The 23473-nt window shown below is 38.1% G+C and overlaps 1 protein-coding gene across 1 annotated transcript in view; it reads right to left on the reverse strand.

Moving 5' to 3' along the window:
* FGD6 (FYVE, RhoGEF and PH domain containing 6) overlaps nt 1-23473 on the reverse strand; it is a 119085-nt gene that overhangs the window by 39569 nt on the left and 56043 nt on the right. Inside the window, exons 5-9 of the mRNA XM_084878470.1 lie at nt 22990-23057; nt 22874-22904; nt 12979-13130; nt 11142-11298; nt 7903-7990 (exon numbers count right to left, since the gene is read on the reverse strand). Coding sequence (XP_084734596.1) covers nt 7903-7990; nt 11142-11298; nt 12979-13130; nt 22874-22904; nt 22990-23057 — 496 coding nt within the window. The remainder of the gene's footprint in view (nt 1-7902; nt 7991-11141; nt 11299-12978; nt 13131-22873; nt 22905-22989; nt 23058-23473) is intronic.

Genomic DNA, 23473 nt, shown 5'->3' on the forward strand with positions numbered 1-23473 from the left:
AGGGATCACTGTGTCTTTGCCAGTGTATAACAGGTGTCCAGCCCATATCTATACTAATAAAAGGATAATATACAAATTGGTCATGATGCCCTCCCTCACAATAACAACCAAACAGCAGGCCATATGGGGCAACAAGGCTGGCAGGGGCGGTTAGTGAGGAATGACCAAACAACTGAGCAGCAGGTTGTGTGAGGCGACCAGGTCGGCAGGCGGGGCAGTAAGGGGTGACCAGGCCAGCAGGGGGGGGGCAGTTAGGGGCAATTAGGCAGGCAGGCAGGTGAGCAGTTAGGAGCCAGAGATCCCAGATTGTGAGAAGGAATTCCATATTGGAGAGCATCCGGCTGGGCTGAGGGGACCCCCTCCCCCATGCACGAATTTTGTGCACTGGGTCTCTAGTAAATAAATATTTGTTCATTGAGTTAGTGACTGATAAATGAAGGAGAGAATCTGGCCTTGAAGGATAGGTTTTGGGAGAGACTAAGAAACCTACTAGAACAAAGGAAAATAAAGTTTGGGCACTTTGGGTTCTAAACTATAACCTTATACTGTGGATGTTAAGTTTTTTGTTTTGTTTTTTTCTATTCTAAAATAGGGACTTATTTTTACAGCATTTTTACCTTCACAGCAAAACTGAAAGGCAATAGAGATTTCCCATACACCTCCTACCCCGATACACATGCATAGTCTACCCCACCATCAACATCTCCTACTGGAACAGATTTGTTACAATGGATGATTCTACATTGACACATCATAATCACAAAAATCCAGTTTACATAAGGGTTCACTCTTAGTATTGTACATTCTATGGGTCTGGACAAATGCAAAATGATATGTATCCACCATTATGGTAGGATAAGTATGTTTTCAACTTTGCTAATAAGCAGAATAAAAGTATGTCTGCAAAATAATAGATATATAGGTAGGTAGGTTGATAGATAGATATAAAGATAGAGATATCTGGTCCCAGTTCCTGGCACAGGGCTCCTAAAAGCCTTGTAATAAGAGCATTGGGAGCACCTTTTTTTTTTTTTCCCTAATAATAGGTCTTTGACCCTACTTCTGGCACAGAGCTTCTAAATCCCTTGGACTTTCCTAGGTGACAGGAGTATCTTTTGATCTAAAGAGGTGAGCCTTGATGGGCTGTTGAATAGCTAATCTAGATAAAGCTGGTCAACAGAAGGATCAAGCCATGAAGAGCAGTTTGGAACTTCCAGCCCCACTCTCCATCCCATAGGAAAGGGAGAAGGGAGAGAAGTGGCGTTAATAACAGGTCATGTCTGCATAATGAAGCCTCCATCAAAATCCCAGAGGCAGGGTTTGGTGAGCTTCCAGGCTGCCCTTCCCAGATACCCTCCCTATGTACCTATTCCATCTGGATTTTCATCTATATCTTTTATCATATATTGGTAAGCATAATAAATTTTCCCTGAGCTCTGTGAGCCACTCTAGAAAGTTAGGAAACCCAAGGAGGGAGTCATGTAGACCCAGATTAATAGTTGGTTGATCAGAAATACAGGTGACAACCTGGAACATGCAATTGGCCTCTTAAATTTGGGAGAAGAAGCAGTCTTGTGGGATTCAGCTCAAAATTAATTAAATTGCATGACAGCTGGTATCAAAGAGAATTGCTCAGTGGCAAAAAAGCCAGACACACTTGGTGTCCTGGAGGAGAAATGAAGTGATGATGTGTCAGGCTACCTGGGGGAGTGATAAGAGGTAGCATGATCGTTAGGGAGATATTTCCATAACCAGGCATGAGGTCAGAAAGGCCTGGCCCAGAGCCAACACGGGAAATGGAAAGAGCAGGAAGCAGAGGCGGGCGAAAACTGGTCAGCAGATCCTACCGGGGAGCAAAGATGAGGAAAGGGAAATATTTCAGCGTCCTTTCCACAGTTCTGTGCCTATGTACTGGAGACTGTTTTGATTCTTAAAAGCAATTCATTCATCCATCCATCCCACATTTGTTGGCACCACTGCATAGGGCTTCTCAACCTTACAAACAGGAACAATGTTTGTTTCCCTAAGCCTTTCAGTTTACCGGTCTCTGTTAATGTGCCAGACTCTATGCCAGACACTAAGTTAGGATAATAATGACAGTCTTTACCCGGAAGAGATGAGAAAGAAGGAGGAAATAAGCAGTGGTAGACAACAGTGTCTATTTCTTTCATTGCTTCCTTAATCTTGCCCTAAGATTTCCATGTCTCCTAAATCCAAACAGGTTCTGGGTTCCTACACATTTTAAAGATCTGACTAGATCTACTGGCCTTGAGTAGGCAATATAAAGGTCAAATTTATAAGTTTTTCTGCTTAAATTTACTTTTTTGGTTTGCTTTTAGAATTCTAATCTAAGCATTCTGTTACACAACATATACTTTTTCTCTGATCCCATTCTGGGTTGACTTGGAAAAAAAAAAAAAAAGATGTTTTTAATACAATAAAAAAATCTGTATCCTAAGTAAAACACTCAATAATAAAACACAAATTATGTCCTAAAAAAAACCAAAACAACAACAAAAAAAAAAACATGCAAGACAATAGGATGGTTGTTTAAATTGTATGAGCACAACTGCTGTCTGGGAATTTCCACTCACCTTTTTCTAAGAAGATTCCAAAAAGCAACTATCCTATCTTATCTGCTGCATCTCTGTGTTTCTCAATCTTCCCCTCCCGAGAAACCAAGCAGCACAAATCTACTCACACTGAGTCAGACAGGAATCCTTCCCCTTCTCTGCCTTAAACTCATTAATAAATTAAAGTTGTCAGGGGGTGCCTCAAATAGTCTCTCACTCCTCCTCTCTGCTCCAGTATATTCTGTGCACTTGAAATTACTCCAAATTCTAAAATGGAAATAAAAGTACTTACCTCACAAGGCTGTTCCAAGGATTAAATCATTGAGCTTATTTATCCAAAGATGAAGACCGAGTTAATTAACAAGTTTAAATAGATGCAACTTTAGACTTAAAACCCAATTTCTAAAAATCTAAGTGAATAAACAGGAGCACTTGGATAGCAGAAATACTGTACAAAAGTAGGGAGCAATTAGAATATCACAAAAGATGAATGTTGGAAATCAGAATTTTAAATAAAAATTAAACAAACCCTTAGTATCAACCCGTATGTTTCCTTAGGTTTAAATGATCATAGGTGCTTCAACTCATACTAAATGTCATTAGGCAGGACACTTCACCTCTCTGGGTGTGTCTTTCACTTAGAAGAGAAATCTCTAAAATCTTCTCTTAATGTTGTTCTTTAGGCTAAGGATGTTTTGATTAAAGGGATGCTGTAAATCTAGCTTAAAACTAACCAAAATTATTTCCTGAACAGCGTCCATGGCATCCAAAATGGACTTAGATATATTGGGGTGTACTAAATTATTAGTAAAAGATCCACTCTTTGACCTCAAAAAGTTTATTAAATTAAGAACTAAATATTCAAATAGTATGAATATCACCAAATTCACAAGGCATCAAATAGAAGTTTACTAAGTCACACTGCAATGATACTAAGGTCAAGGAGAACTGGAGTAATCAGTTAGTTCTTCAGTAATCAGGCTTCAGAGGGAACGGAGGACTTCAGCTCAGGCTTGGTGGAAGAGAAGACTTTGAATCAATGGGAGAAAAGGCATAGGACAAAGAATGTGAAATCTATGTTCTTTCTTTGACTTTAGTCCTGACTTTTCAACCCTGAACAAGCTATTTACTTTTCAATGGATCCATAATTACTACAGGTTTACTATATGTAAGGTAATGTGTATCATTTAAATAATGAAGATTTTCCAATTTAAAAAAGAGGAAACAGTTTTAAGATTAAACAAGAGATAGCACAAAACTAAAAGTAACCCCAAGCTCATAAAACAAATAACATCTGTTCTCTTAAAGAAGGCTTTTAAACTTGCTTTTGCTATCTCACCATTAATCAATTAAAATCAAACTCACCATGAAACCTTAATTAAATAAAATGTGTAACATTTTTACTTATATCAGTCATGATGTGGGGGGGAAATATTTTCACACGAAAATTTCATAACCTTGCTCCATCCTTCTTACAAGTCATAGCTTTTAAAACCACAGTTGTCTTTTGCCACTAAAAACAAGACTTCATTTGACAGCTGTAGAAATAGCCTAGCCATTCAATAGCTCATTTATGATACAGCAGTGAATTTATCTAGCAAAAACACAACACATGCATGGGTACTTCCTTTTGTCCTGTGTCGTCCAAACACAGGGGAAAGAAAAGTACAGATGGACAGGATATCCTCAAATTATTTGGTTTGCCTTAGGTCATTCCAGAGAAAAATCTAGAGTCCAATTCACTGTTAGAAATTCAAATCAAGTAGAAACATCTAAGGAAGCAAGTCCTGGGGCTGAAAGGCAAGGCCTTCCTTATCATCAGTTTGTTCTCCACTAGGCCAGCTTGGAAGGCAGAAAGCCTTTGCCTAAAGGGAAATTGGGAAATCCTGGCTTTCAAGGATTCACCTACTTCAATCAATTTAGCCCTAGGTTTAAAAGGAAGAGATTAGATTAAGGGTAAAAGTATGCACTTCTTGCACTGATAGCAACCAAGAACCTTAAAATCTATTTATATAAAATTACAACAGATAAAACCATTAAAAAGAAAAATTACAACAGATAGAATTTAGAATAGTGGTGGCATTTTAGTATTCTCGTCCATTTGGGCCAATTCTTAAGGCACATTATGTAGGTATATTATGTCACTGCATATTTAGCAAATACTACTGAGGACCTAGTAGTATGTATTGGATACTATGTTTAGTACTGAGCTCTCACTAATTTTTTTGTGATACCAAACCACTTAATCTCTAAAAAGCCTGTTATTTTATTTAAGTAAATAATATATTGTGATATACACATGGTTATGGTGTTATAGACACCATAGCAAGAAGCTAAGAAAATTTTAGGGCTAGCAGAATAGGGAAACTGAGACAGATAGTTAAACAGCAGTTTGCAACCTCCTAGTTAATCCCAAATTCCCCTAAACCAAGGACACTTAAGAGTAAATAGTTTGTACTTCTCCCCAGCCAGAGGGTAAATAGTTTAAATCCTCCTCCTCAGAGAGACAGATAACAGAAATCCAATTAAGTGTTATTTGCCAACCACATCCAAGGACAAATTAAGAGAATAAATTTCATTTTGGTACATCACAAAGCTGATAAATATTCTATTGATCTACCCCTAAAACATCCTGGAACGTCCAACCTTTGAAGGCCCTGAAAATTAAGGTCCCAGGATGCTCTCCCTTCAGGAAGCACCACACCTGTGCCATTCCCTTCCCGTCTCCTTCCCACAGAGGCACGTATCCCCTAACCTCTAAGGGATCTCATGAGACCTGCAAGTGTTGTAGGCAGTTAGACAGATATGAGCAGAGAAAGGGTGATGGGCCAGGTACAGAAGGTCACCAGGGTGGAAAAGCACCAAGTGCCTAGCAAAGAACCATCAATTAATTGTAGAGTAGGACCTTGATCCCAGGATGACTTTTCCTCCCCAGCATATCAATATCCATGCGGTTTGGACCCCCTGACCTTTCCTCCTTAGAGATAACATCTATGCCTCAGTTGTATTTCAGCTTCAGGCCCAAATAAGCTATCAAACCAGCCACCACCGCTGAATGTCAGGACCAACTGCATTGAAAAATGACCCCCTGCCACAGTGATGACCAATCAATCAGTGGAGACCACAATCCTGAAAGGACAGACCTGGAAAACTGCTGAATATTCTTTTGAAATCTTCCCTTAAAATCTCCACCCTTGCCTGGCCGGCGTGGTTCAGTGGTTGAGCATCAACCTATGAACCAGGAAGTCATAGTCAGGAGGTCACGGTTCAATTCTTGGTCAGGACACATGCCCAGGTTGCAGGCTCAATCCCCAGTGTGGGGTGTGCAGGAGGCAGCCGGTCAATGATTCTCATCATTGATGTTTCTATCTTCCTCTCCCTCTCCCTTCCTCTATAAAATCAATAAAAATATATTTTTTAAAAATCTCCACCCTCAAAATCCTAGTGTCCTAACTGGTTTGGTTCAGTGGATAGAACGTGTCTGCCTGCGGACCAAAGGGTCCTGGGTTTGATTCTGGTCAAGGGCCTGTACCTTGGTTGCAGGCTCCTCCCCAGCCTTAGCATTGGTCAGGCTAATGCAGGAGGCAACCAGTTGATGTGTTTCTCTCACATTGATATTTCTCTTTCCCTCACTCTAGCCCTCACTCTAAAAATCAATGGAAAAATAGCCTCAAGTAAGGATTAAAAAACAACAAAAAGAATGTTAAAACCCTAGGATGAGGACCTAGAGTTCTCCCTCCTCAGAGCACACCACAGATCCTTCCTTCCTTTCTCTTTCCTTCCCTTACACCTCCCAGCCCCACGCACATTAACACTAACTTCCTCACTCACAAGCTTCAAAGGCCCTTTTCTTTACCTCTATAATTTGTTTCCTAAGCCCATTTCTTTTAAAAATCATTTTTTCTACCTTTATGATTTACCAAATAAATGTCCTCTTACAGTTTGGGTCTTGGCTCTGAATTCTTTCCTACCCAGAACCCAAGTATGAAGGTTGCTGAACCCAGGTTTGATCTGACCCCACATGTCAGACACCTGGTGCAGTTCCTGCCCACCCACCAGTTACAACACAACCAGGGGAGAAATGCTCCTTGTTTCACTGTCCTATGTGTTTGCTGAGGTCAATAAATTCTTGCTCTTTTTTTTACACTTTGTCTCTCTTGATTGAAATCTTTCCCTGAAGAAGACAAGAACTGAAGTCTCATCGTCTCATCGGTAACAATGGTGAAGATTTAATGAGTAAATGAATATAAAGTCCTCAGCACAATGTGTGCTTTTGGTCAAATCAGAGCTTTTTTGGAAAAAAATCCCCCCCCCCCCCCCCTTTTTACTATTAGAGTGGAAAGTAAATAGGCACAGCCCTGAGATGTTGAAGCTCACAGTTAAGCAGAAGGCATAGACAATGACCAAAGAATGATGATAATGATGTTGATGATGATGGTGATAAGGACAATGCTGCCACTAAGTACTAATAGCAGTGAGGGCTAATTTAGAACACACTCACCAAAAGCAATATTCTCCTTATATCGGGATGGGGAATCGGAGGTGGGGAATCGTGTTTTTTTTTTTTTTTTGCCAAGGGCCATTTGGATATTTATAACATCATTTGCAGGCCATACAAAATTATCAACTTAAAAATGGGTCTGCTACGCCAGAGCCGGTTTGGCTCAGTGGCAGAGCGTCGGTCTGCGGACTGAAGGGTCCCAGGTTCGATTCCGGCCAAGGGCATGTACATTGGTTGCGGGCACATCCCCGGTAGGGGGTGTGTAGGAGGCAGCTGGTCCATGTTTCTCTCTCATCAATATTTCTAGCTCTCTATCTCTCTCCCTTCCTCTCTGTAAAAAATCAATAAAAATATATTAAATAAATAAATAAATAAATAAATAAATAAAATAAAATAAAAATGGGTCTGCTATACTTGGTCAAACATGTCATTAACTTACCCCTAATGCCTTGGCAGGGCCTTAGATGGCCTGCAGGCTTGGATGTTTCCAACCCCAACCTTTTTACAACCCTTTGAAGTGCCTGAAGCCATGACAATTGATTTAAATATCAACTATCAAGGCTGGGATAGTACCTTCCTTGGGGTTAATACCGTATTAATCAGGCAAAATGATGCAGGGTTGTAGAATGGGATGTTAAAAGAAGTTCTGAGCAAAAGGAATATAAATGCCTAAAGCAGAGAATGTGCACAGGGATGACCAAAGAACTAAAAGAGGTTAGGTTCAGGCAATGCACATGCAGGGTTCTAAACAATTTATAAATCCATATATTAGGTATAGGGGTGACTGGAATGATATAAAATGAGAGATAAACTGCCAGAGATGCCCACCTGTTAGCAGCAGCCTGTACTGGGGGATCCTCTGAACTGGTTTGAGCAGGTAGTGCTTGAGGGCCAGATTAGCACAGCGTGGGCTCATCTGAAAGGAAAAGGCATCCAATGTAAACACAAGCATTTTTCTAAGAGGCAGGACAAGATTCAGGTGCCAAAGAAGGCAAATTTTAAATAGCCAACATCTCTAGAAGGGAATTCACAGAGAAATTCCCTTCATTTTAAGCTGTACCTGTGATGCTGAGAGTGAAACTATAGCCAATTCACTATGTTGCCCACCCTTTCTCATCCTTTAATAAAAGCCTGTGTGGTCGTCATGCCCCCATGTTGTGATGCCCTCACAATGGAATGAGCGATCACCAGGAGGGGAGCATGCGGGTAGGCAGGAGCTTGACGATGCATATGCAGAGGTGGGACCCTGGCACAGGCCTACCATTTTGGAGCAATCCATCGAGGAGCCCTGGATGGAAGGGCAGGGCTCTTGATTGAAATCTTTCCCTCAAGAAGACACACCTCACCTCTTTGGGGTGATGGGCCATGGGGTGGGGAATGATCTGTGAGAGGGCACAGGCCAGGCTGGGGAAACCCATCTCCCCGAGTGCATGAATTTCATGCACTGGGCCTCCACTAGGTTAATAAGTCTCTCAAATCACTGACTCATGGAAAACTTGTTCACAGCCTTCACACTCAGAGAGTGGTGGATGCATTTTAGGCCAATCAGAGCCCATTCTACTCAGCAGCTGCCACTTAGAAGAGCATTTGCCAATGCAGCTGCTAGGGATCCTACCAGTGCACGAATTTTGTGCACTGGGCCTCTAGTCTATTCATAAACATAAAAAAAAAAAAAATTGGAACAAGAAAATGCATGGCCCCCAAAGTAAGTTGGCAGTAATAAACCTACTGGGAAATGGATTCAAATAATAGTCAGAGCCTATCAATATACTCATAACAACGGGTCATACTGCAGAGAATTGCAAAAATTAAAGATAACCTGAAAAGTAGCCTTGCTAAGCATCTTTCTCTAACAAGTTTGGAGAATGTAAAACTCTTTGATGACTGGCTATAAGAGACAGCCCCCAAACGACAGAGGATATAGAAACATTTGATTCAGAACCATTCTGACTTGACTGCAAGGACATTTGATTTTGCCTTTAAAGCACTTTTCTCTGTGTGTACAACCGACACTTCTGCCCATTCCTAAGCCCCACCCCATTCTCCAACACAGGTGTTTACTGGGAGGTGGCATTACAAAGGCCAAGTGGAAATGTCCCTCATCCAATGATATCCTGCACTTCCTATACAGTTCAGGTCGATGGGGAAGTGGTTTTTTTCTGCTTTTTTTTTTTTCCTTTCAGATTTGTTCAGATTGTTTTATTTTTTTCTAAATATGCATCTCCAAGTTCTGGTACACAAAATAAATTGAAATTAAATGATAATACATACTAAGAAAGCATCTATCATGCAAGCACCATTAACCCAAACAGCTAACTTTCCCATCTTATGGTGTGTGTTTTTCTACTAAAGCAACAGAACCACTCCTTGAACCTGATGAAAATCTGGGTCAATTATCAGATCCATACTATCTACATCACACTTCCTTTCTTAATAGTGTGAATACATTAGCAGAGAGATGAAAAGGAAGTAAAAAAAAGACTACAAACAATTTTAAAGTTTAATTATTTGTGTGTTTTTTTAAGCAAACATGCTAATAATTTCAAATAAATTTAATTCTACAAGCCTTGTTTTTTTAAAAAAAATTGTGTTGCCTTACAATGACATTTGAAACCTGCAAAGTACATTAGAAGTAAGAAAGTAAAGGGAATGGTTGGTTTTCATTTGAATTGTTTTTTGACAAAACTATTTTTGGCAAATATTTTACAGACTAAAAGTTAACACATGACCTGGTTATTTTCTTGCCTACTGTACAAATTAGAAACCAGCAGTACTTTTTTATTTTTCCTGAGGAGCTCCTTTTATTATTTTTAAATTTTTATTTAATGATGAGAAACGAGAGAGAGAGAGAGAGAGAGAGAGAGAGAGAGAGAGAGAGAGAGAAATCTGTTGTTCCATGTATCCATGCATCCTTTGATTCTTGTATGTGGCCTGACCAAAAATCAAACCAGCAACCTTGTGTATCGGGACAACACTCCCACCAACTGACCTACCCAGCCAGGGCAAAATCAGCATTATCCTAATACAGCTAAAATGTTTCTATTTGTGTGACTGGAATTCACTAAAATTTTTAGTTTCAAGGCAGAGAAAAATAATCATGAAAGCATATAGTAATTTTACCTAAAATTAGGGGAGAAGACTTAAGTAAAACTAGCTAAAAATTATTTCTTTAAAAGAAGCGTTACATCAGTTTATAACAAATCAAATCAGGCCTGTACCCTCACAGGTTTGAGACAAAACACAAAGCTTTGGCAATAAAAATACTATGCATTTTTCTTAACAGTGACACTGAAACTGTTATTTATTTATCTAAAGGGGAAAATTATATTTTCCATCATGATTATAGATTAGTTGTTATAAGAATAAAGGAAAGGGTTAGTTAAAAATAAGAAGTGTTCTCTAGAGTAGTCAAATTCACAGAGACAGAAAGTAGGATGGCGGACACCAGGGGCTGAGGGAAGCAGAGAATGGGGCGTTAGTGGTTGTTTAATGGGTATAGCTTCAGTTCTGCATGATGAAAACAGTTCTGAAGGTTGGTTGCATAACAAAATGAATGTACAATTAAAAATGGTTAAGATGGGCCAAAACCGGTTTGGCTCAGTGGTAGAGCGTCGGTCTGCAGACTGAAAGGTCCCAGGTTCGATTCCGGTCAAGGGCATGTACATTGGTTGTGGGCACATCCCCGGTAGGGGGTGTGCAAGAGGCAGCTGGTTGATGTTTCTCTCTCATCGATGTTTCTGACTCTCTATCTCTCTCCCTTCCTCTCTGTAAAAAATCAATAAAATATATATTTTTTAAATGGTTAAGATGGTTAAGTTTCATTTTTTGTATATTTTACCACACACACAAAAAGAAACTTTAAAATATTCCAATGTGCAATAACAGATTTCTAAAATTAAATCTTGTAGACACTGTTGAGTTCTACTGAATTTGTTCAACTCCCTCTTTGATTCTGAAGGGATTATATTTTAATATATTTTTATTTGCAAGGTTTATTTTCAATGACTTCAGATTAAAACTTTAAAGCAAACAAACAAAAGCTCAACATTAGATGGTAGCAAAAATACCTCAAATTCTTTAACAACAGCAGCAAAACCTGGGTTTTTTTTGCACTGTTCATCCAGTAAAGCTATATTCTTATCAAATTCTTTGATGTACATGGAATACATTTTTAGATATGGCCCCTTCTTTACAAAAATGTCAGCAATTCTTTGTTGTTCTGTCCTAAGGATAAAGAGATACACAAAAATATAAAGAGTCATTAATGTATCCAAAATATGTCCAATGAGTAGACCATATTCAAGCATCAGCTTATCTCTTTTCTCTTCTTGTGAGACATATCCCCAAATGCCTATTCCTCAGCATTTCCATTGCCAACATCACATATTGACAGGATTTTGCCAACAAGTTGGTCTCCCTGCTTCTACCATGCCATTCTCTGTGCAATCAGAGTCTGCAAACATATATCATGTGACTTCCAATAACCTCCTTATCTAGCAGAAAAATAAACTTATCTAAGAGGCTTACGTAGCCTCACAGGTGGCATTGCTCATACTTTGCTGACCCATCTTACCCTTTTCTTTCTCTTTCTCATTACTCTCCAGCCACACTGGCTTTCTTCATAGGCTTCTGACACAGAGAATCCATAACCACTTTCAAAACTGGTACTAATGGTTTCACAAACCTGGAGATATGGAACCCAGGCTGGCCACTCCTTTTTGGACAGATGTCATTTTCAATGTGCTGCCTTCTTAGAGGACCTTCCTTAGCCACCCAATCTTCATTCACTAACCCATGATCTTATTTTACATATATGCATATCAGAAACTGCTTCTACCCAGTTTCGTTTTGTGTGTGTATGTGTGTTTGTTGGTATTTTTTGTTTTTTGTTTGTTTGTTTTTTGTATGTTTGTCTGGTGCTTCCCTCACTAAAATGTTTGTTCCTTGAGAGCAAGAGGCTTATATGTTTTGTGTGCTGTGATATGCCTAGCATGTTTAGAGTGCTGACTGGCACACAGTAGTGTTCAAAAGTGTTTGAAACAGAAATAAAAGATTTCATCATTGTTATTAAAAGCCAGTATAAAATGTTATTTCAGAAAGTCTATTAACACCAAAGAATGTCTTGATTCAAAAAACCCTTAAAGAAAAATATTTTCATAAGTAGGATATATCTTATCCCTTGTTAGTAATAAATACAGCTTTTGCCAGAGTTGTTGTTCTAGTTGTCCCTTAAATTAGTCTGTCTCTTAGGGATGCTTAATATTTTTACACAGAACATCTACAGATCTAAACCTGAGAAAACTTTAGTAAAAGCAAAAAAGATATTTAAGCTTCCCCTGCTTGCATAAATATGCACATTCTAGGTCACTTCAGATTATTTTAAAGCTAATTTTTATAAGAATGATTAAGTATGTAGAATAGCTCTTTAAATACATTTTCTTTTTATCATGACTTTAAAAACTACCTTTTAGACATTCCTCAGACCTTAACTTTGTTTTATACTTGTAAACTGCTGCTAAGTATTAATTGCTTATTTCACATATTTTCCCAAACAAGCAGAGACATGATATTTCTAAAATAGGCAGTAGTGGTTTTTATTTGTTTGTTTGTTTTCTCCCTGGATTATATATAAAGAGAGTTTAGAGGGAAACTGTGATCATGAAAATATGTGATACTTCTTTATTATCCAAATCATTGTGGGTCCCCTATGGATTTCTCTCTCATCGATGTTTCTAACTCTCTGTCCCTCTCAATTCCTCTCTGTGTAAAATCAATAATATATATATATATATATGGGCTATTATTAAAAAAAAAAAAAGTTGAATTAGTTGATTATGGGCCCTTCTGGCTTACAGCTTCATCCAAAATTGGAAACCCAAGGAAAGCAGGTCTGCTCATTTTTACCAGTTCGACACTCTCTCCTCTAGTTCCTTCAGGAGATCCCGGTTGAGCTCGTACAGCTGAGGCAAGTAGTACAGGATCTGATTTAGGATCCGGTCCTCAATCACTGGTTTCCCAAGTTGTCTGGAAGCATGGGCAACAGCATCCCGGAAATCCTATTACAGTTCAGAGGAGAAAAACAATACACATACACATATAACCTGAAAAGACTTTTTCCCTTAGTCACCATATTCCCTAAAACAACAAAAAATGCAAAACTGTGTTCCCCTTGTAGAATTAGAAGTTGAAAAGTATTCACTTCCTTCTATCCCACTTACCTAGAGAGTTTTGTTGTTTTGTTTTTTTAATACAAAGGTACTGGGGTAGATATTTGGTTTTAAAGCAGGCTGTGTGAAATTACTCTTAAATCTTTTGGTTTGCTCTCCAATTATACTCAAGGGCATGTTTAGAAACTGTATTGAAACTCTAAGTAGAGTCCAAAATTATTCCAGACTCTGCAATATGAAAACAACCTATTTTAAAAGCCTCCAGGAAATCTTAGCTAATTTTATTCTGGAAGAACCCCTTTGTCTACTTTCAGTAATCATTTCCCAACAACTGGAGCATTCTAGGTGAGGCATGTGAAAGGATGACACATTCTTGATAAATCACAGAATACTGGATCTAAGCCCTCACTCACCCTTGGTTTACTGTGCTTCCTTGAGCTACCTTCATTTTCCTTATCTTTTTCATTATTAATAAAGCCAAATAATAATGCATTTAATCTGTACCAAAGTTATTTGAACAAAATTATTTTCTTACAGAAAGGTTTTCATTGTGTTGGACATTTTTCATTCATTGGTTAAAAGAAAAAAATTAAACTGTCCAGGAACAGTATATCAGAGGGAAATCTAGGTATGATTGAGGCAGAAAAATAAAGTTTCTGAAGAAAACCAGTGACAGTCTCTTAACAATGAATGTAATATGTTCTTTCTAGGTTGCTTTTGTTTTTGTTTTTCATGGAGGGAAGGACAAGATGCCCAGCTAAAAAATGCTCTCTTCAGATTCCTTTTTAGCTAGGAATGGCCATATGACCCATCTAATTCTAGCTACTGAGATACAGTTGAAAATTTCTGAGGGGCCTCAGGAAAATCTTTTTATTCACCTTCTAAATTCTGTTATATTTAGGATAATAGATAATTTGTTAAATTGAGGAGTACTTCATCTAGGTATAAATTGTCTATTTTCTAACAGATAACATTTAGAATATGAAGTCTGACTTTGTAGTCACTATAGTTTCAGTATATACACAGTTTACATACAAATTAATTGGTATGTGTCTAGATTTCACTATCCCTGAAGGGTAGGCCTCAAGATATAAGTAAAAACAACAGTGGAATCTTTTCCACAATCCTGAGGATTCAAAAACAAATACTGTTCCTTCTTAGAAACAATAGGTTTAATTAAAACCTTAAAGCAATGGCTGAATAAAACATACTCCCTATCAGATTTTATCTTCCATTGCCTTTATCTCCACCTGCTTTCCCTTCAGTGATTCACTGGGCCAATCAAATAAACAAACAAAAAACAAACAAACAAAATACTGATTCCGCCTCCCCCCCCCCCCAAGTCCTTCAACACCTTCCTCCAACAAACATATAGTAAGCATAAGTATTTTTTACGCTTATTGGAAAGGATAAAAACCTCATATGTAATTTAAAAGTATATAAAAGGATTCCTTTTCTAAGGTATGGCTATTTTAGATAAGTCAAATCCTCTTTTGCTAACCAAATGTTAAAAACGAATACCTTAACGCCCACCTTAGTTCCTGGGACTAACTTTACCTGCCCAATAGTCACATTAGCCCAAAGGAACCATCTACTTACAGTAACTAAAGAACTACTTTTACAACTAATTACTGTAATAGAAAATAAGAACTCCTAAGTTGTATAAACTCTAATCGAGAAAACCACACAAAACATCTCCAGAAACTAAATGGATATCAGCCAAATTCCATCTCCCAACAGCTTGCTTCTATCAGCACTCACATTTTCTAAGAGAAAATAGGGCTACTTAACACTTGAAAGTCATTAGATTTTTCCATCATGCAGAACATTAGAAAATAGCTATATATCATGAATTACTTCCTCAACTGTAAATGCACAAGCAGTAAACATCTTCTATAGTTTGTTTTTAATGGTTTAACAATTAATATAATTTAGACATGAGCTCCTTGCTCAACAAAGCAGGAAGCACTGGTCTTTCTTCTGGTAGACTAAATGATGAATATGTTTGTCCCTAGGAAGCAGGGTGACCTTTATTTTCCAATTGGAAGGTATTTCCTCAGTCATGACAGTGAGAGTAGACATTAGCTGCTAACTAGCTTAAGGACCCTGTTTGACACAGCGCTTGCCAGACTCTGCATTCCATACAACTGCCACCATTGCCAAAAAGGACACTTGTTTATGTAAGACACATTCAACAGAGACCAGCCAAATACATCCACACTGGGCTGACCAGTGAGACGGCTGCCTCTAATTGGGGGCTCAATCGCATTAACAGGTAAAACTTTCCTTTTCCCGGTACTATAGTGGATGGCCATAAGCAGCTCTGGATGAACTAATGGCTCACAATATCTTTTTAAAAAATTAGCCTGTAAGAATAAAACAGAAATTTAATAATTAAAAGAGCAAATGAAAGACACAGAATAGAAACTATAGGGATTTAGAGAATTAATATCCAGCTATCAATTAGAAATTATCCCTAGAGACTCAGAAAGTTACATATTCTAAACAAGCACTACCAAGGCAATCACTGGTCCTTGTGGTACCTTTTTGAAAATCAAAAAGGACACAGCATCCCTCACTCCAGGTAAATTCAACTTACACCAAAGGCCCTACTTACAACTCACGGCTTTCATAGCTATGCACGGCAGCCCTGGCCTAAATCTCATTCCCTCAGCTCTTAGGCCACCATCCCTTGAAAATAATGTACTATATGGTCTCAGGACGAGATGTTCACACAGGAATGACACACATAGTATTTAACTTCAGTTCTTTATGAATTCAACCATTTGTAGGACTGGTGTCACTAAAAGGAAGAAGGGAGGGAGGGAGGGAGGGAGGGAGGGAGGGAGGGAGGGAGGGAGGGAGGGAGGGAGGGAGGGAGGGAGGAAGGAAGGAAGGAAGGAAGGAAGGAAGGAAGGAAGGAAGGAAGGAAGGAAGGAAGGAAGGAAGGAAGAAAGAAAGAAAGAAAGAAAGAAAGAAAGAAAGAAAGAAAGAAAGAAAGAAAAGATGATCACAACATGTGTCGAGTTATTTTTCTAAATACTAACATCCAGGATAATTTTGGAAAGTGTGATGACTCAAAAGCCAGAAGTAAAGTTATTTTGGGGCAGAAGAATCTAAGTTGATTAAATCAGTGAGGATGCAAGACCACAGGCCTGGCACTTCAAAAATTAGATCCAGATATACTTTTTCACGCTGAAAAGGCTGGGTAATTAAAATAAAAGGGGTGATAAGGTGACAGAGTTTACTGATATCAACTACAAACGTCAGTCTAATCTTCTAACATAAAACCCACCGAACCACTTGCACTCTAGCTTCTGGGCACAATAACCACATGCTTGTTCAATTTGGAATTTTCAGAAACAGAAATGGGTTTCTGAATTATAAAACATATCATACTATTTTTCTTCATAATTCCCAGAAAACCTAAAATAAGGATCAGATCAACTTAAAAAAAACTCAGCTCCTTTGAGGTATGAACACACTAGCTTTAGTTCAACTCTGATCACTTTGGTTAGAACTCAGCAAAAATTAATGCAAATAAAATCAAATATGAACATCTAAGGCAATGATGCACCAAACAGATGGCCTTGTTCCTCAGGTCAGGCTTTATAACTCCAGTGTCAAAGAGAAGTAGTGACTTAATTACCAGCTGTCCGGACTGGGCTTCCTGACCTTAGGGCGTTACTTAACCACTGCTAGGAAACAATGAATTACAAAGACCAGATGGACAGATGGGCAGATTGGGAGCTCTGCAGGGCTCCCTGCCTTCATGAAGGGCATTAAAAATCACTTCATATTAAGCAAAAGCAAAGCAGCTGCTAAGGTCAAAGAGCTTTGATAAATATACAGAAATGAGTGTGAAATTATAAAGTAAAAGCAGAGGGGGAAAGTCCCCATATTAACAAGTTGACTTTGTTTTTAAATAAAAATATTTGCCCAATGAAAGTATTTCTACTTACCTATATGCTCAGGTCTATTACTGTGCATAATCATCAATACAAAACTGTGTAAAGCACAAATGACATCAATCCTTCATCTCAAGTCTCCAACCCACTTAATAACATTAACAAGTAATCATCATAATATATCCTAAATGATCAATAGCTACCTTCATTCTCTGCTTTAAAAGATAAAATACCATGATTTCCTGGGCCAACAGAAAGAATTCTGAAAACAAAGCTTCTATATTAAAAGACATCTATACCCTCTCCAGTATAGTAGAGATTTCAGGAAACAATTTTTAATCAAATTCTGAACAATTCACTAAGTACAAGGGCTGAGAGAGACCTGAGTTAGAATCTGGCTTTGCCATTTAGTAGTGGGTTATTTTTGGCAGTTAGCTTACTTTCTTCATCTAAAAAATAAAAATGACATCTATTTGATAGGGTTGGTATGAGGATTAAAATAAATAACTTATATAACATAGCGTGTTAAAAGGCATACAGACAGTACTCACTAGAAGGCCATTTATTTAATGAAAGGAAAGATTGTGGTTAATTTAAATGAACACATGAACATCATTTAAGATCCACAAGTTCCTGGAAGCTCTGAAACAGTGGCCTATAAAGTGAAGGAAATACCAAAGCAAGGTGGGGAAACTCACATCTCAGCAGCGAGACAAAGATGCCCTTAACAAAGAACTTCATTCAGTGAAGGACAGTCCTCACATAAAGAAAGCTGCTCAAAAGCGAAGGTTTGGAAACCATGTCTGTAGACACTTAAGGAGGATTCTTTACAACTAAAACTAAGTGATAATTAAATGGTTCACAAGATTAAAAAAATAGGGTGTATTTAAAACATTGGAAAAACCAGAGGCTTCTATGAGAAAGCCATCTATTATTCTTTTTTATGATGCATTAAAAAAGATATATTTTATTTACTAAAAATACACATCTAGATGTCTAAGAAGCTTTGCCAACTCCATGGACTTACTGAGAGCCTCTCAAATTTTCAAAGTAATGTATCCCCCAACTTAAAGACATTAGTGAAACAGATGCTTGAATCCTAGTACCTTTTAACTATTACTTAATCAATCCATCTATGTCCAAAAGACCTCCAAGCTCTTTGACCTCCATTCCCTTTAAAAATATATTTTTAATCATGATGCCTGGACACTTACAAAATAAATGTACAGAGTTGTTTATTAAATCAGTCTCCCACCAGAGAGCAAAAATAAGGTAACAAAACCAAAAAACACATTGCATCATTTGTACTTAATTATATTAGATGTCTAACGTGTTTTATCTTTAAAATGTGCATTTATATATAATAGAATAGCATTTTAGTAGAGAAAACACTAAACAGGTAAACAAGTATACAAATTATATATTTACGGCCAAGAAGAAAACAAACCAGGGGAGTTAAAGAGAAAAGATGGTCACAGGAGAGCTTTCTAAGGAGGTCAGTTAAAGCCCGATTGAAAGAATAAAGAAAAAACTAGCTACAATCAAAATGAAGGAAGAACAAACATTCTAGGAAACAGCATTAGCAAAAGCTCTGAGCAGGAATGTGCTAAACAAAAACTGAAAGGAGGCCAGTATGACCAGAATATGGTCAATGGTTCGAGAATGCCACCCTACCACAATGTTTCATCTCATTACCAGAGACAACAGAACCTTATAGGCTGGGCCATAATTTACTGTCCAAACCAGATCATTTTTGACAGTGAAAAGGAGTTCTATTAACATTATTCCAAGACAGTAACCAGGACTGTGAAAAGCAAACAAAGATATATGGTTGTCCTACTTATAGGTCATGGTAAATAGCTTAGACTTTATTTTTAACGGATTGGGAATCACTTAAAGGATTTTAAGCAAAGGAGTGGCATTCTCTAATTTACACAGGGGGTCCCCCCAAAAATGTATACACACTTCAACAGCTGACAGCTCAATTTTGAAAATAAAATGTATTGTAATAAACACTGCCTTTATAATTATTCAAAGGTACTCAGCTCCTTTGAGGTATGAACACACTAGCTTTAGTTCAACTCATTAAAGGGCCCATGTAAGACCATCATGGGGTACTTTTGGTAGAGGAGTAAAAATGAGCTTTAATGGTATGGTGGGAATATTGGGAGGAAGAAAGATGCCCTTGGCTTCACCTGTATTATCCGTCACAAGCCCTTCCTAGTAAGGCTCACACCTGTTTAATGCCCTGTTGTTAAGACACCCATTAGAGTTGGGTTCTGCTGAGTTAACATTTGCACACACCAGACAGAATGTTAACATGAAGTCAGATGATCTATTCTCACCCTGACATTAAAGGCTTAGGAGATTTTGAAAATATACAAGTTAATGTGGGTTATGAATGACTCCCTCTGTTTCAACATCAGCTGGGAAGAGACCAAGACCATTTAGGGAAATCGGTCTGATTATCCATTTTTATGATTTGTTTCAAAATTATATAGGTAAGAACAGTACATATATTTTTAATTAACCAAATAAATAAACTGGAAAAGCTTTTAATTGCCTCCCTGTCTATTAGAATCAGAACCTCCTTCATTAAAATGAAATTTTAGTACAGGGGGGAATGGCACTAGAAAAAGTGAAAAGTTAACTGTGTGGAAATAGAATGAATGCTTCCCATTCACTGATGCTCTTAAAATGGAAGATGGAAAAGAAGAGGGTAATGGGCCGAAACTGGTTCGGCTCAGTGGATAGAGCATCAGCCTGCGAACTGAAAGGTCCCGGGTTCGATTCTGGTCAAGGGCATGTACCATGGTTGTGGGCACATTCCCAGTGGGGGTGTGCAAGAGGCGGCTGATCAATGATTCTCTCTCATTGATATTTCTAACTAACTATCTCTCTTCCTCTCTGTAAAAAAAAAAAAAAAAAAAATCAATAAAATATATTAAAAAAAAAAAAAAGAAGAAGAGGGTAATGGAAAGGTAAGTTAAGAATCTACCATATACCATGTGCAACTCTAGACTCTTGCACATCATCTTATTTCATTGAGACCTCACAACCTGAAAGATGGGTGCTTTTATCCCCATTTTATAAATGAGACAAGCTTGATCAGAAGGTTAAACTGCTTTCTAAAATTCACATAGCTGGTAAGAAACAGAATCTACCAAGTTAATGCTTCTCAAAGTATGGTCCACGAATTGTTATTGGTCAGCAAAGATATTAGTCAAAAAGTAAGAATAAGGAATATAAAACTTTTATATCAATTTGATATGGCCATGACATTTTTATTATATTTTACAAAAAGTTCTGCTCCACCATGGATGGGAAAATTTTAAATCCTGTCCCTCACAATTGTGTGAGAAGCAGTACACTAGACTCTAAGCCCTGTGAGGGCAGGGACTCTATGTTGTTCACAGCGAAATGCTCAACACCTGTTCCATGCAAGATTAGCTGAAATAGTGTACTGAAGTTCAAACTCAAGACTTTTTGATTCCATAACATGTTTTGCCTCTATTAACTATAGACTTATCAATTGGCTTGTTGATGCTTAAAATTTCCTTGAAGAAGTCCTAAACCTGTCTATCAGGTGTCTGGGGGAGAAAATCTATGCTAATAAAAGGGTAATATGCTAATTAGGCCAGACATCTTCCGGATGTCCTTCTGGACAAAGCCACAGTGGCAGGGGCTGAGGCAAAGGCAATCAGGCAGGCAAGCAGTTAGGGGCAATCAGGCAGGCAGGTAGGTGATCAGTTAGGAGCCAGAGGTCCCAGATTGCAAAGGGATGTCTGACTTCTGGTTTAGGGATGGGGCCTAAACTGGCAGTCGGACATCCCCCGAGGGATCCCAGATTGGAGAGAGTGCAGGCTGGGCTAAGGGACCCTCCCCACCCCCTGTGCATGAATTTCATGCCAAGCCTCTAGTCTAGGGGTGTCGAACTCAATCAGAGAAGGGGCCAAAATCTAAAATCCAGCCTAAATCACGGGCCGAATGGTTTACTGAACAGTCATAAACTGACAATGTCATAAACTGACAGCGGAGTGCAGTGATGACAGCGCGGTGCGGGCCACATTGCAAGGCCTGGCGGGCTGGATTTGGCCCGCGGGCCTTGTGTTTGACACATGTGCTCTAGTCTATAATAATAAAAGTGTACCGTATTTTTCAGACCATAAGACGCACCGGACCATAAGACGCACCAGTTTTTAGAGAAGGGAAATGAAGAAAAAAAGATTCTGAAACAAATAGTGTCCTAAAATATTTTATGTGCATTAAAACCCAACATCACAGTCATAAACACATGTAATCAACCCTGTAAAGTAAACAGCAGCATTTAGAACCATTTTAGAGCTGGGCAAGCACACAGAGACCACACAGAGCCGGGCAAGTAAAAAAAACTTTTTTTTTTACAGTATATGTGTAGGCTATATTTGGACCATAAGACGCAGGGACTTTTTCCCCCCACTTCTGGGGGAAAAATGCGTCTTATGGTCCGAAAAATACGGTAATATGCCAATCAGACCAGATGTCCTTCCGAATGACTTTCCAGATGAAGCCGGGGCTGCAAGGGAAGCCCAGATCCTGGGTGCCTGCCAGCGGCTGGCGTGAAGCCAAGGTCCTGGGTGCCAGAGAAAAGCCAGTGCCATCAGCTGGGGGAAGACCTACTCTAGTATTGTTATAATTCTTTAGTGAATTACAAAAGAAAAGTTACCAAAATAATCAGGAGTTCTGTGAGAAACTATTTACAGGGAAATAGTTTCACAAAACAAATTAGTATTGTTAAGAATTATTTTAGAACATGTTTTTAAAGCTAGGTATTTTTTCACACAGGAATTAGCCCTCCATGTTTCTGCTGTACCAAGTATAGAGCAGAAGGGAATCATCTGGTGAATGTGAATCACCAAGTGAAACCCACTTTTCATGTAGTTCCTATTAAAAAGAAGACTGAAAATAGTACTTTTTGCAGAGACATAAATGTGTGTATAGTTTGTGAACCTACCAATTCTCAGCAATTAAGTTTATGACGATGTTAATAATTACTCCATAGTTTCACTTCAATTTCTTTTTTTCATTGTTTCCTCTACCTTATCCCTTTCTTCTGTTAAGTTTTAATATCTTGCCAAAATACAATTGGAATAAAGTAATACTAAAAGCACGTTAGCTGCCAATGAGTAATGAAACTTGTAAAAACCTGCAGATACAAAGGAGTGCATGAGAAAAATGAACATGTAGCCAGACACATATCCTAATTATTTCCCAACAGATTTGTCCAAGTTGACAATTATAAAAACTGAAAATAGAATGTAAAAAGTTAGTTGTAAAACTGTCTATTTTAAGTCTCTTTTTATGAGCTTATTCAGAGAGAAGAACAGAATTGAACACCGATCATGACATTCTGTATATATTGCTAATACAAAATTCTACTGATGGCAGACTTGTGCAAATGTCCAAGAAGAAATATTATCACTTTGAAAACTATTATGAAGATAGAAAGTATAAAGACTTTGGAGATAAAGTTATAAAAGCTCTCTATTTTTCAGAAATAATTTGGCTATATCACACATTTTAGAAAATTTCTGTATTTAAAAATAAAACCATATATTAGAAAGCACATACATGTATGTACATATTAGTTAAGTATATTTAAGTTATGTTGAAAATTTTGGTGGCTGGGAAAAGATGTAAAAGAAGATAGTCTTAGACTTCAAGAAAATATTAGTAGATACTTACGATATGCAAAAGTTTTAACACATCCACAAACCTGTAAAAAATAGCAATGAAAGAGATGTTTTAAATCAGTCAATGGGGAAACAAAGAGTCTGCTGAATCACAAACTAGATACTTACACTTTCTCTGAGCTCATGATCTCCTTGGCAATATAATGGACTTTACTTCTTATTCCAGTGTCTTCATCCTGTGGATAAGAGTGCAATAGAAAGCATGAGTTAACAAAAGGATAATGAAGATCCGTTTTGAACTAGTCAGATGTAAATTCAGTTCCGTTACTTACAAGTTTCTGGACTAGAACACATTTCATGCTATATAACATCTCCAATGACAAACGCAGAGAATTCGGTGCAGTTATTGAACTGGATACAGGAGAAGCTGAGAGGATCGGTAACCCTTTACCATCACCAGCCCTAGATTGATGGGCTTCCCCAAGACGCCCCAGAGCCTTGGGGCAGCACAGCCATTGGTCGTTCAAGACAGAAATGACCCCAACAGATACCACATGCACATTCTTCTTGCAGTGCACACAAGTAATGCGAGATTCGTGAGTGTCCGACAGGAATGTATAAGAGCACTTTACCCAGAGAAAAGCCACGAAGT

Source organism: Pipistrellus hanaki (assembly GCF_964339955.1).
Source record: "Pipistrellus hanaki genome assembly, chromosome: 3".
Lineage (NCBI taxonomy): Eukaryota > Metazoa > Chordata > Mammalia > Chiroptera > Vespertilionidae > Pipistrellus > Pipistrellus hanaki.